We start from the raw sequence: 15,000 nt of genomic DNA, 5'->3' as shown, positions 1-15,000 counted from the left end.
GGCAAACTACTTGTAGCTGCGGAGGCACGCAAATAATATTAACAAACAAGTTAGGTTGTAAGAAATGGCATCACATCTTGCCCCCCGCCCCATCCCACCCCTTCCTCGCAACATCACCAGAACAACCTTTGCCAGTGTATGTGAATGTTCCAGCGTGTGCGCGTGAGTATGTGTGTATCTGCGTGTGTGTGTGTGTGTTGTAATGTGCGTTTGTAAGAGTGTATATGTTGCTTTGCGCGTGCAATAATGTGTGTGTGTGTGCTTAGCACACCCGTCTGTCTGCGCTTGGGCAGGCGGACGGAGAGGAAGTGCTTCGTAATAACCTCGCACACGATGAACCCCTCTCCCCCTTTTTTTTTCGGTGGGAACGGAACGTCTGCTGCGCCCACCGACCGACCTTGTCCCGAAGTACAGCCTCCTGCATTCGCTCGTAGAATCGTTTTTTTTTCCTTTCCCCGCTTTTCTTCTTCGGCATCCGCCTAGCGCCAGTCCTCATCTCCTCTCCCTTTCCTTTCCTGTTTCTTTTTTTTCCTTTCCTTCTTTCGTGTTCCCATCCGGCGCTGCTTCCATCTCTGATGTTCGACGCAGAGAGCGCGAGAAGCGAGATTGAGAAATGGGTTCGGCAAGCAAGACCCCGCCTCCACCCCCCCAACCTTTCTCCAACCAACCCCTACTGTCCCCTCGCTCACCTTCTTTTCTCACTCGCTCTCCGCTACCCTGCATTGGAGGTTGTACCACCTAAACCTTCCCAGGCTAAGGCCGCACGCCATCTCTTTAGTATTCATACTTCGCTTTTTTTCTTTCTTTCTGAAACGATTGTCTGTTTCGAGTCGATTCCGATTAAAATCCACCGCCGCAGGCGCGATATTCTCGTTCGCCTTGAAGAACGTTTCGATCTGAGCACGTGTTCCAATCTAAAATTTTCTTCGGCACTCTGTAAAGAACAAAGAAATATGGGAAGTGTTTCCCAAGGCACTCTAACTTGCGTATTCTGTTTGATTTCCTGAAGCGAGTGAGGCGTGAAGTGGGGTATCTTATTTCTCGGTAATCCTATAACCGGTAATGAAAAGAATAATTTACTGAAGAAAACGTTCAACTACAACATAAAGCGCATATCAGCTGCGGTGTCCGAACAGACCTAAATATAGCCTAGGAGAGGCATCTGAACTCTTTCTTCGGCCCAGCATCTAACAAGCTGTAAGAATTGTAATCAGTGAACTGAAAACAAATACCCGATAAACTTTTCTTTTTGTACGCAACAATGGCGTTGGTTGGTACTGAGAAACCCTTAGCGTTTTTTTATTGTACTTTATATATCTAAACCTCAAATTCTTGGGTTTTATGTGGTGACGCGACGATCCGATTATGAGGCACGTGTTAGTGAGTGACTCCGAATTCTTCTTTTTAACTCGTAGCTTTCTTTTTTTAACGTGCACCTAAATCTAAGTACACGAGAGTTTTGCACTACGCCAACATTTCAGTGCGGCCGCCTCGGCCAGGATCGCACCCGAAACCAGTAGGTCAGCAGCGCCACGCCATAGCCACTGAAACTCCAAGTCCTAATCTCGACATTCAAAGCACATCGGGTACGCACTAGTCCTGCACTGATTTGAGTCATTCGGTTATTAAAGTGAGCAAATATATCATTAGTCGCTTTTGAAGGTGGCAGCAACCTATTTTCACGCTTAAAAACTCTTTTTACCGTTGTAATTTCCTCTCTCTGTAGCATTCTTTTTTGGAATGAGGGATAAATTTTTTGTTCACCCTCTCTTTTATTTACGAATGAACGAACGCTTCAAATATTTTCGTAGCTGCCGCGATGCTTGCGAGCCTTATCGGCTAGTTGGACGGAACCGAACAAAACATGGCATGGGGCGGCGACGTTAACGGAGGCAAATACGCGAAACTTTTGAGTTTTCATTCTTGTGCTTAAAACCGAAAAAAACATTGTAATATTTATTAATGTGCCAGGATTACAAGGTAGCGCTACCTTTGACATGACGAGTTCACTCGTCCTGAGTAGTTAATGGGTTAAAAGGAGGTCATTGACTTCGAAGCCATAGAAGAAACGAATAATGGTAACCCTCACAGCGCTCTAGATGATTCACTGCAACAACTTTTCTGAGAGTCGTGTTTCTGTTTCGTTTCCTCAGGAGGATTATGTGCCGTGATGTCGCAACAAAAAATGGGCCACGTGGGAGCAGGACATCACCCTGTTTGGACACTCGCTCTAGCTCGCTCACTCTTCTGCGACTCTGCTACCACTGCGTGGTCATTACACAAAAACGTGGTGACGTCCTACTTCCCCGTCAACTCTTTCTGTAGTGACATTATGACAGAAGCAGCTCCTGGTAAATGAAAGTGAGAAACTGGACGTTGGGGAGATCTAACAGTAAATTATTTAGGGCGCTCTGGTGATTGTCAGATTCTATTATAGAGCTTCAAGGTCCAGGACATTAATCAAAAGTTCCAAACCTAAGAGAAAAAGAAATGCCGTCTAAGTACTCACATAATGGGTGCCTCTCCAACTTCCGGGGCAGGTGCTGGTTCAATACGGAATTATTGCTTTACAGCATCAAAACCAGAAACATCAGCTGAAGATGAGCACCGTATATATTGCCGGTTCTACAACCACTTTGTCAACGCAAAAAGAAGGTCATACAAGAAACTAAAAGAAAGCTTGGCAGGTTAAAGACTATGAGTGTTTTTTTTTTCAATAAGAGAAGATTGATGGTAATGTTCTGAGACGCTTTTTAATTGAGCCGACACTACGCCTTTCGGGCGCACCTTTCTTTTTTTTAATTCTCACTTTGGTATTCACATTACCAAAAACTTCTCAAAACTTGTTCGGTTCCGTAGCCTGGCTGGCTAGTAATACGGTGAACTAGGCTGGCTGAATATCCAGGTGCCTACGTGCAGGTGAAGGCTGCGTAGCGCGAAGCAAAAGTGAGCGAGCAGGGAGCGCATACCGCTCCACAAAAACAGCACTAACATTCAAGCGCTGGCTTTCGAAACTGCTGGCCGCCGCAAGCCATTTGAAGAATTCGCTGCCGATATTGATCAGAATAGATGCATCGGAGCGCGGCTTTCGCAATGACGGTAAGAAGCAAGATTCACCGAAGGAGCAAATGTCATAGGAGGCAAGAAAATTGATAGGCGTATTCTATGCGTCGTTGGAGGCCAAAGACGATTTAGGTTTCCAAAGAAATGAAAGGTATTCTACGGTGGTGTGCAAGGTTTCTGGATGTCGCAATCGAAGGAGCGCAGAAAGGTAGAAAGTAATACGAACGAATGCATCTATTGATGCGGTCCATATATTCTTGCCCATCCATTCGTTACATTCCATTCCTTCTTATGAAAGAAACGAATGCTCCTGGCTCTCTTGCTGCCCGATATATACAGCAAGCGTTCCATGAAACCAAAGCAGAATTCGATTATTCATCTCGCTGTTGTATACCCAAGACCAAACGAGTGACATCTTGTCACACTGCACATTTCTTGCGGCCCGTTGAAGTTTTTAATGTTAATTCTAGAGTTACGTACAAAGTTTTCAATGGCGCACAATAATGAACAAAAGAAGATCATAATATGTAAATAAAAGGAGCATGCGTTAATAAGCACACTGTGTGCATTCCCATCAATGCATCGTACTCTTCTTTCCGTTGCAGAACTTCAGGTGGTCGTAATTGAATTTGAACGTAGCATAATGGCGTCTTTGCTGATCCAACTGGTTGCTCCACGACATTAAACCCCATGAATCAAGAAATACAGGTTCTTTATATGATAGCTGGCAAATGGCACGAAGGCCTTTCCACTCCTTTAAATATGAATATGCAATAAAATTCTGAAACAAGGCGGACATTACTGTTAATACCGGCGTTATACGAGAGAACGGAAGAAGCCGAACACATTCATTTCCAAAGATGTCAGTAAATTTTAACAAACTTCGCAAGTTGCGTAGATCATTTTTTCCCGTTTACGTCTGTATTGCGACTAATGCTCCCTGAATGGATGAAAAGGGCATGAAAAGTATCCTTAGGATTTCTGCTTGCGATCCTGTGTGACGTATTGCCCCACCCGCAAAAGAAATATATAGCATGACATGTTCTTTGTATCCTTTTCTGTTGCAGCCAGTTCTCCTGTGGCTTCATTTCTTCCATCAAGGTGTCACACTGCCACGAAATCACGTCAACGACACAGTGGTGAATACCACTTCCACCCCCTTAAATCACGGGTCACAGGTCCTACATACCGGCGCTTATCTGCTTCTGTAAAGGGTGCACCGCTGCCTTTAATGTTTTTGAAAGGAGAAGCAAACTTTACGTATGGAAATGTCCTTTCTTTTTAAATTTACCATATTGTGCGGGCATTCGCCTCCATTTTCGCATTGATTTAAGTGCACCAGATTTCATAAACAGCAGTATTTCGAGTAAAATGTTGTAACTGTGGGCTCATGAATCCGAACCCCATTCTCAGTTCAACGCTCTTCAGAAATTAGGGCGCCTTTGCACCAAAAAAATTTTGGTTGTCACATAGACATCCCTGCTTCAAAAAATGGTAAGCGGCCCTAATGTTTCACTTTGGTGACTTTTAGTGGCACTCGCAGCTCGGTGTTGGTGTTCTTTAGGTTAATTCTAGGCGAACGCAGCGCACCAAACGAACTAGGAGGAGCATGCGAACGATTACGAGTTTCTAAAGTATACGATACTACGATACTGTGCTTTAGTGTGCGGGAAACAGTGATATTTCTAATTAATTATAATTATTCCAGACCTTTCAGTAACACAACTTGTAGCTAAACTTACGCTCTGATAATATATCTATAGTAAAACCCATGAATTTTGTACTGTACCTTTTTTCTATTTTTCTGATTTACTTTAAGTTTCGTCCTCCGTCGTCTGAGTGATTTCTAATTAATTTAATTATTCCAGAGACTTCAATAACCCAACTTGAAAGAAAACTTATGCTCTTATATCGTATCTATAAGGAAATCCATGAATTTTGTACTGTGATATTTTTACTATTTTCTTCTGATTTATTTTGAATTGCGTTGCCGGTCGTCTCAGGAGGTGGTGATCTCTAACAATTTTTTTTCTAATTGTTCCGGACACTTCAGTAATTCAACTTGTAAGTAATCTTACACTCTGATGTCGTATCTATATTGAAATCCATGAATCTTGTACTGTATCTTTCTTTTTCTTCTTTCCCCGCATCTACCACAAGTTGGAGCTTCATTTCCAGTAAGTAGAAAATTATGGGTGCCTTGTTTGTTTCCTATTCTGAGACGACAGAATAGGAGCTCAGTTCCCTATGTTCTGTTGCGGGGTGCCAGAGACCTAACTGTGGTTTAATCACGTGAAGTTTATTATGTGTTTCTGCATCCCACAAGCGTTGCCAGTGGCTTCGCAGTTTCTTTCTTTCGTGGGAAAGGCTTCAGATCTGTGACGGGGATAGCAGCGGCAGAATTAACAGCTTGCGATGTAATTGATGTAGCCATTCCGTCCGCTCGTACATTACCTTCGATGCCTCTATGGCCAGGTAGCCAGCATGCAATGACATGCTGGTTATATATATACGCTCTACACAGAACGGCATGCAGCTCAGTAAGTACAGGGTTTTTGCGTTTACAGAGTGAATTCAAGGCTTTTGCGACGCTTAGGGAGTCTTTAAATATAATTGTTTTGTTTTGATTTCCTTACATGCTTCACAATTGACAGCAGTGCATAGGCCTCAGCCATAAGGATAATTGTTTCCGGGTGCAGTACGCCGAATTGCGAGAAGGATGGACCGACAGCTGCATAAGATACCCCGGCACGTGACTCAGACGCATCTGTGTAAAACTCTGGGCACGAGTGCTTCGTGTGGAGTTTAAGGAAATTCATTCGGATTTCAAGGTCTGGGGCATGCTTTGTAACTTCCTGAAAATTTATAGCACATTCTATCAGCTGTCATTCCTAAGGCGGTAGCTGCTTAGCTGGAGGCCTTAAGCGATGTTCGAGGAGTGGGGCAACCATTTCAATGCTAAGCTCATTCCCACGCAGTGAAAAAGGCTGTTTTACAGAGGGATGATTACGAAAAAGTGTAGCGCATGTGATACCGCTAAAGGCATTAGAACACGTATGTTGATGATTAGAGCGAACTTTGAGAAAATACGTTGGGCTGATGTATGCTCTCTGAAGATGGAGTGACCATTCATGTGATTCTACGTATAAACTTTCAATAGGACTTCTGAAAATGCCTGTGGCCAGGTTGATATCTAGATGGTGGACGGGACCTAGCATCTGTAGCATGCTCCGTGCGGCAGAGTTAAATACCATGGCACCATAGTCCAATTGTAATCGAATCTTGTAAAGTCTCATTAAACACTTCCTGTCGCTGCTCTATGTTGTGTTGGATAAAATTTGCAATAGGTTAATTGTTTTTGAGCATTTCTCCTTGAGTTATTTTATGTGTGGAATGAAAGTTAATTTAGAGTCAAGTATAATGCATAAAAACTTGTGCTCTTTGTTCACAGGCATTTGTTGCCCATACATTTCGGTAGTGGGATCTGCAATGATCTCTTTCTTCCATCGGAAAAGCACACAATAGCTTTTGTGCGAGTTCACTTTAAATCCGTTTTCGTCTGCCCGTTTGGACACCTTGTTCACGCCCTGTTGTACTTGCCTCTCGCAGACTGCGAGGTTGCTGGATTCGAAACCTATTTCTATGCCGCCTACGTAGACGGAATAAAAAAAAGCTGGCGGTAATGAAGCACGAAGCGTGTTCATCTTCACGATAAAGAGTGTGCAGCTAAGCATGCCTCCTTGGGGTGCACCATTGTCTTGTATGAATGGTCGCGACAATACATTGCCTGTTTTATCCCGGAAGGTAAGATTGGACAAATATCCTTCTATTATGTTTATCATATTTCCAGGGATGCCCATTCCTGACAAGTCTCGCAAGATTCCGTGACGCCATGGAGTATCATATGCCTTCTCTATATCGAGGAATATCGATTTAAAAAATGTTTAAGTACAAATGCGTCATGGATATTTCCTTCAATGGCAATAGATGATCAGTTGTGGGCCGCCCTTCTCTGAAACCACACTGATGGGGATCAAGCATATTGTTCAGTTCAAGGAAATGTATAAGTCAACGATTAATCATTTTTTTCAGGAAGCTTACACAGGCAACTTGTGAGAGCTATCGGACGGCGACCCGCCGCCGAAGAAGGGTCTTTACCAAGCTTCAAGATGGGAATAACAATAGCCTCCGTCCATGAGGGTGGCAGATATCCGGCAGCCCAAATAGAGTTCAAAAGTCCAAGAAGTGTCATCTATGTGTCGGTCTGTAGGTCTTTAATCATGTCATACATCACTCTGTCACAGTCCGGTGCAGACTTTCTACAGGCGCTCAAAGTAGCTCTCAGCTCAACAATATTAAAAGGGCGGTTGTATGGTTCATTCGGTCACCATTTACGATCCAGTGACTTAAGTTCAGCTACTTGTTTATATTTGAGGAGTGATTGTGAGTGATGCGCGGAGCTCGATACACACTCCAAGTGTTCGCCATAGCGTTGGCCTGGTCTTCCAAGGTATTCCCTCGGTCGTCAACCAAGGGCAATGGGTGTATTTGCTGCGCCTTTACACTGTGAAAATGTTTACACCCGTAAGGGTGTTTTCTTGTGGCACGAGTTACACCCTCACCTTTAGCGCCTTACAAAAGTTTACAGAGGACGACAACGGAGCTCTAACAACACTTTCGATGACAAAAGACGTAGTTGAAAACTATGTGATTATTCTGACAGCCTTGGGCGCACAGACATATCCGGCAAAAAGAATTTCACAAGAAGAGATATGAAACTCTCCTGTCGGATTTTTCCGTGCGCCACTGAGTGTGCGGCAAGCGTTGAAGGTTCATTCAAGAGGGACACACCCTACGGCACGTAACATGACACAAGTTTGCATTAAAGGGGTTCATTGAAGAGCGGTACGCACCCAGTCGCACATACCCGGCGACCCAAACTGGCATTAAAGAGGTTCATAGATGTGTGGCGCATACCTAGCCTCACGTACCCAGCAGTCCAAGTTGGGCTGAACGAGCTTCATTCAACGGCATGCCGTATAGAAGTAGTAGCACGTGCGCAGTAAGATAGCTTGGCGCGGAAACAGCACATATGTAATGTCAGATACATGTGATCCAAGTTGGCCCGACGATCGCTTTTGGACCCGGTGCCCTGATCACAGCCGCGCGATGCCGTGAGCCACTATACCATATACTACACAGTGATCCAAGTTGGCGGGAAAACGGTAGAGACGCAGGCACAAATGCAGAATGCCGCACATGCAGACAGCACGCGGAAAGTGCTTGAAGTGCCCTAATAATTCAATTCGGTATAAAATGAAAACGGTATTCAAAAAAGCACACGTTGCGTCCGATCATCCCACTTATACAATCACTGTACCTACCGCAACCTACTGTTCTTGCTGCAACGCTCACGCATCATTTCTACTACTGCATTCACGTTGCCGCAATCTACGACGCAATGACGTGGCCGACAGGTACATATACCAACACGGACTATGAAGTGATAACCAGCTTCGTGACAAGATGCGATGAACGCTTCTTCCTTCGAATATGGGAGGTGGCGGGTTCAAACACCTTGCGGTGTATATTGAGAACCCACTACCGGTGAAACCGTAATTACGTGCAGCTGCTGTACTTGGCGTCTCTGCATGGAGCGCGTAATCAGCCGCACGGCGAACTAGCCCAGGCAGTTGATAATAGTGGAGGCTGTTCGACACGGTGTCACTTTGATTCCGGCTGCGGAGTCGAATCTCGGCAGAACAACGTGCGTGGCATCAATATGGGCAGGAGAGACTTGGGGTGGGAAAAGGTGTTAAGGGTTTGGTGCCGCGCAAACGACAAATGTCTCTGTCGAGAAAAAAAAAACACGAAACAACAAAATAATTTGGCTCGCTGGTTCTCCCAAGCCCCGCCAGCGACACACAGGCCAAGTTTGTACGCAAACCTTTCAAACGCGGTCTGTCGTGGCGGTTCAAAAAATGAACAACTGCGCCATTTTATTTTAATGCGTTCGCATTCTTGGGCTCCTTCACGCCCTTTACAGCTGCTATGTATGTATGCGCGTATGCGTATTATTTGGTTAGTTTTGTGCATTTCGGAAGCCGTGCGCAGGCTTCGCGGCGCCAGTTCTGAATGACACTAAGTGTTCTTAGGGGAACGCGAAAGATTAGTGCCGCTGCAGTTCACGCCTCATACGAAACTCATTCCGACGATTGCAACGCGTTTTGTCGCTAAATTGATTTGATGCTAACGCAGTACCGTCGACTGTCATCGTAAGATGGGCTCTGCCGCATTTTTTTTCTTTCTTCTGCAATGTGCAGGAATGAGGCTTTATAACATGAAAAAAAAAAAGAACCTTCGAATCACATTTAGGAAAAATGCAAGTGAGAAGCAGGATCAGATTAGGAGCCAAGGCCACTCCGGGTGCAATTTTAACCAACTGGATATTTTAACAAGCTCCTAAATCTAATTACACGAACGTTTCTGCATTTCGACGCCATCGAAATGCGGCCGCCGCAGCCAGGACCGAAACCTCGACCTTGAGGTAAGGACCGCAACACCATAGCCACTGGGAACAACATTAAACCTTCTTTCTGGGCGAGTTGGTGTATACTTGGGCTAGGAACAAATACAGCTAGGTACGGAAGGGTTCCCAAAACCCAAACGCCACGAAGTCCAAGCAGGAAGAGATTCCCCACGTTGTTTTTATGCACTAAAGCTTAGGCGTTATACGCACTTTTAGCTTCTCTCATGAACGACATTACTCGATATCAACCAATTCTACGACGCATGAGACACGGTGTACACGTCAGTTCCTATAGCCGAAGTTTCGACGAAAGCACATCCTCAGGTACCAAGTGTGCTGTTATATAGGCGAACGTTTCGGGGGCGACTGTCCGAGTCAAACAGCGGAGATAACAAGCATTCGAGCTGCTCTGTTTGTTCGTGCTGATTTCTACGCGCGTGCGCAGGCGCCATCTTGCATCCTCAGACGCTGGGGCACGCGCGTGACCAAGCGCGTGTGCCTGCCTCAAGGGCTTGGCCGTCACCTTCGTCTGTCGGATGTCCCACTTTCCTGCGTCAACGTACGCCCAGAGAATCTCCTTTTCCGGGAGAGTCGTGGCTGCGCTCCGTGGTACAAAATAAATACTCGGTCTTTCTTTTTTTTTACGTCTTTCGTTCTCTCTTTTTTTGTGTGTTTCTTCTACTCGGCTCCTCACATCATCTCAGCTCGGAAATGACGTCTCGACAGCAACGGCTGCGGCGACGAAGAACGAAGTGATGTGCAAAACAAAAGCAAGAAACGAAAAAGAAAAAAACAGAACGCGGCCATCCGGGGGAAAAGAAGGAACAAGAATCACGAAGAGATCGCCCAGAAGGGCTTTCATACAGACGTCCCGCACAAACACTACAGAGGAAGAGCGGAGAACGTAATAAAGGATGACAGCGTCGGAGAAATGAAAGCCTTCTCGATGTGTCGGGAAAGGAGGGATTATAGGAGGGAACGGTGGCGAAGGAAATGAGGGAGGTTACCCTAATGACGAAAAGAAAGGATGGGAAAGAAATGGGGCAAGAAGGGAAGAACGAGGCGGCCCAAGCCCGTTCCGTTCATTCTGCAATTACGGGGACGAGCACACAGCTCGGGTATAGGGATCGGTGGGCTCGGCCCAGAGCAATAGTTCATCTCGCGCACTTCTTGCGCTGGCGGCGCGGCGTATTGATATTCGGGAAAAGAGGGTGCGCCCCCCCCCCCCCCAGGAAAGGTCGAATCCCCCAAAAGCTTGCCAGCACATACAATCTCGAACGCGCTTTGCTCTCGTGAACCTTATGCGAGCGTTTGTAGGTAGTACTGAGTGTACCACGAAAACGGGTGGTAAAAACGAAGGAAACGGTTGAGGCAGGAAGCGTTCGATTTTTGTTTTCTTTCTTTCAATGAACAGCGCTCTGACGTTCTCTGACGTTCATCGGGTTAACCGGAGGGCTTTCATGAGTGACGTCAGTCACCGACGCCGAAAACTACGGTACGTAAAAGAAAGAGACAAACGAAAAAAATCCGGCATACGTCTTCTTGATCACGAATGAAGCACCGGGAGGGCGGTAAATTGAAGGCACTGTTTGCTTTTCTTGCGTCGTTCATAGAGAGCGGAGGATGAGCAAGCGGAAAGGCGATTGCAACAGCGAGTTACGCAGTAATATATAACCAGCGCTCTTACCTCAGCCCTGCAGCGCCCAGCGTCTCCTTTGACGTCTCGAGCGAAGCGAAACATTGCCGCTCAGGAAATGCGAAGGAAGAAACGCTGATACGTAAGGTTATAATGCATAACGCAACTGGAAGCTTTTGTTCCGCTCAGAATGGTAGAAATTTCTCATCTAGCGCCAAGTGCTTTGCCATGAATCTTTAACTGGAGACAGAGTTCTCCCAAACCAACTTACTCGACGCTCTTGTGCCTTCATGTGATGTAAAAAAAAAATTGCACTGCGTCGCGGAAGAACAGGGACTTCTGCGCAGTTCCCTGCCTTTGAATATTCCGCAAATGCAACGCCAGCAGGAGTATGAGTTAGGCTCGATAAGTTATGCATCTTGCCTGCAAACGAAAGCGACGTTCGCCCGAGTCGACATTGAAGAACGTGTTCTTATTATCGAATGCAGATTGGTCGCGCGCATCTTGGAATGCTTAGTCTAAGCGATACTGGAGGAAAGAGTGGAAAATTTGCAGCATGTGATGTCTCTGCTTCACGTTATACGCGCGAGACGGCATTTTTTTTCATAACCGGAACTCCTCGCTGCCGGCTTACTGGGCTCAATTGCGACGACGGTCGCGCTCTTTCTTCAGATCAAGTTTTGGTCGCCACAAGCACGTAAACATGACGCTGGAAGCACTGGAAATCTCGACGCTCACAGACTGATCTACTTGTCTGTCGTCGTTTCGAAAGGACATATCGCTACACGCTAAAATGTTCCCAAACATGCAAAGAACCAAAAAGAAAGAGAAATGAATCTTGGCATTTTTTTTTGTATTCAACTTCAGCCGTTTTACGCAGGTATAGCCGCTGTGGAAACAATATTGTGCGATATACCTTTATCGCGTACTGACGCAGCCCAACACTTAGGCAAGCTAGCGCACCGTATGACATTGGAGAAGTGGCACACACCTGATTTCACTCAACATCGATTGCATTCCCTCGATCCATCTATGTAACTGCGGCTATTACCAGGGCTTCCGCGTAATGAGGAAACAATGCTGTGCCGCTTACGCTTGGGCGTCGCATTCACGAATGCATATACGTTTTTAATTGGAATGGCTGATAGCGCCGAGTGCAATGCCTGCGGTGTCGAAGAAACTATAGACCATCTACTGTGCTACTGCCCATCATTTTAAAATGAAAGACAAGATCTCTGCACAGCTCTCAACCAGTTAGATATAAAACCGTTCACCTTGACCAAGATCTTGGGACCATGGCCTCGCATATCGCAGCTACAAAAGGCCACAAAAGAACTGCTGCGATATTTGAAAGATACAGGATTGAGTCAGCGTCTGTGATCCGGACTAAGTGACTGAACGATATCCCCGGTAGACTTTCTCTTCTTTCTTTAATCTTTCCGTCCTCGTTTCCCTTTCCCCAGTGTAGGGTAGCCAACCGGGCTCAGTCCTGGTTAACCTCCCTACCTTTCAGTTATCATTTGCTCTCTCTCTCTCTCTTGTGCGATATCAAGTGCTTCTTCAGAATATGTCATGACACTACTTTTTTTTTGTATTGCCACGCGAAAAAGGGTTGTCGGCGCCACTGTAAGACGATATGAATAAACTGCCTTTACCTATTTTATTAACACAAAGCAAAACGGCGGCGGTACTTATCCGCTCCTGAACGACTTCTACTGATGGAACGAGTGGATGCTAGGGATTTTTTTTTTTACTTTTCTATTTCTCGAATACTACGTACACATTGCCAAAGTAAGAGCGGCAACAAATGCTTACAGTACGACGCTATGCAACTAGCTACAACACTGTGCAAATATTTTCAGCGTTAGGGAAGACGCACGCAAAGTTAGGCGTTCACTCTAACGGAAAGAACGGACACGCAACGACAAAATGTTCACCGCAAGAGCTGCTTAGTGTGGGTATAATGCACCCTAACTTCATTTTGTTCCGCTACCTCTCCGACGCCCGTTACGAGCGCAAAATCAAAGCGTGAAGCAGAGACTTAACGGTCCCTGAACGCGACAACACGAAATCTGCACCCGCAGTTCTAGCTATCGAGAACCCCGCTCCATGGTGCGTGAGTCAATCTCGCTGTTAGTGCAATGTCGGAACAGCCTGCGGCCATCTTTCCTTGCCTCTTCCCCGCCTTTCTATGTATCCTTATGTCGGAACAGCCTGCGGCCATCTTTCCTTGCCTCTTCCCCGCCTTTCTATGTATCCTTTTTTCTCTCTCTTTCCTCGCCTTGTTACGATGTCTACAGCAAAGTTTTATGGCGCTCCTGATGTGTACAAGCCACTCGGCGTCATTTAAGAATGCGTTTTGACAGCTTACGCTGTTTTTTTCTTTTGGTGTGTTGGCGGAGGGGGGGGGGGAGTATTTGCTCCCGTAACGGCGTTGTTCGTTCTGTAAGTTTCACGAGCCAATCCCGGATTCCGCGCGATTCAGTACACCGCGATTCTCCAACGTTACCTCGAGCCCATATTGGCTCCGCCGGCTAAGCGAAAGCCCACTGACCTGGCCTCCTCGATGGGGTGGTAGATGGTGAGCAATTTGGGGTGCTTGAAGCGATCCAGCTGCCTCACACTGAAGCGAAGGATCTCGGTCACGGTCTCCTTGCGCTTGGGCTTGTGCAGCTTCTCGGCGACGCGCTTCTCGAACACGAACACCGAGGCCTCCTGCAACGGGCGGCGGCCGCGATGAGCACGCAGGTCGTGCGAAGGCGACGACTTGCAACAAGGGCAGCGACATGTCCAGCATCACTCACATGTCTGCACGCTTTGGTGCCTTGCGTACGGCGGCTCATTCGGTCTCTTTCGTCCTTTATTTTATGCTAATACTTGATAATTAGAAGGTTTCAGAGCCTTTAGAAGGCACCGCGTACTCTTTTACATACATGCAACAAATGTACACTAAAGGCGAAATCCGGCACGGACTAGTAAAGAAAAACACAGATAAAAGAGGTAGTAACAGGAACGAATGAATGTGACCTAAGTGTACTAGGAACATCTCACGTTGTAAATCCCACAAAACACACTAGAAGATAAAGTTATCCAACATAAATGCTTGAAAGACCGATTCACAAATCAGATCACACAAACACCCTAGAAGGTAAACTTAGCGTACATAAATACACTAAGGGCAATTGCAACTGACGTCACATAACTCACGGGAACATAAAGTCAGCTCTCATATACATATCAACACTACCGAAAATCCGAAACGGTTTTCGTCTCAGTTGACCAGCCACTTGTCCTAATGAAGGGCATCGATAATATTGGCGATATATTATATGGACTGCCTTGGACAATAATAATGAAACAAGTCAGTTTCGAAAAATGGTTACGAGCATATGCATATTGACACATCACTAATGCAAACATTTTCTGAACTCTGCAAAGGGTCGAGTACATGGATTACATGTAACTATAATAATAAACTGTGTTAATTTCCAAAATAACAAATTTAATAACTGGCACACCGTAATTTTTAGACCAACAATGCAAATATTATCGAGCCCCGGAACTCAGATACATTTTGGTGGACAATATTTATTTTATTAAAGAAGCACGTTGCTTCCGAATGAGGGTGGTTGCAATAGTACATGACATACAGACAAACGGAGATACGGTGGCGCAAAATTGGACTGGATATTATGGCGCAAGGTTACTATATATGCTTATCTACAATGAAGACGTGAAGTTTTGTGTGAGAGGCGCTCCAACACAAGAGCGA

At 45.7% G+C, this 15,000-nt stretch overlaps 1 protein-coding gene across 2 annotated transcripts in view; it reads right to left on the bottom strand.

Annotated features, from left to right (window-relative positions):
- The window catches only part of bma (SCY1-like protein bma), a 141,315-nt gene that overhangs the window by 90,385 nt on the left and 35,930 nt on the right, over window positions 1-15,000 (bottom strand). For both annotated transcript variants that reach the window (XM_075669279.1, XM_075669280.1), the window contains exon 3: window positions 13,783-13,943. In XM_075669279.1, the coding sequence (XP_075525394.1) occupies window positions 13,783-13,943 (161 nt within the window). The remainder of the gene's footprint in view (window positions 1-13,782; window positions 13,944-15,000) is intronic.

This window comes from Dermacentor variabilis, chromosome 9 (genome assembly GCF_050947875.1).
Source record: "Dermacentor variabilis isolate Ectoservices chromosome 9, ASM5094787v1, whole genome shotgun sequence".
NCBI lineage: Eukaryota > Metazoa > Arthropoda > Arachnida > Ixodida > Ixodidae > Dermacentor > Dermacentor variabilis.
The sequence above is the reverse complement of the archived record's forward strand: the minus strand, read 5'-3'. Positions and strand labels throughout refer to the sequence as shown.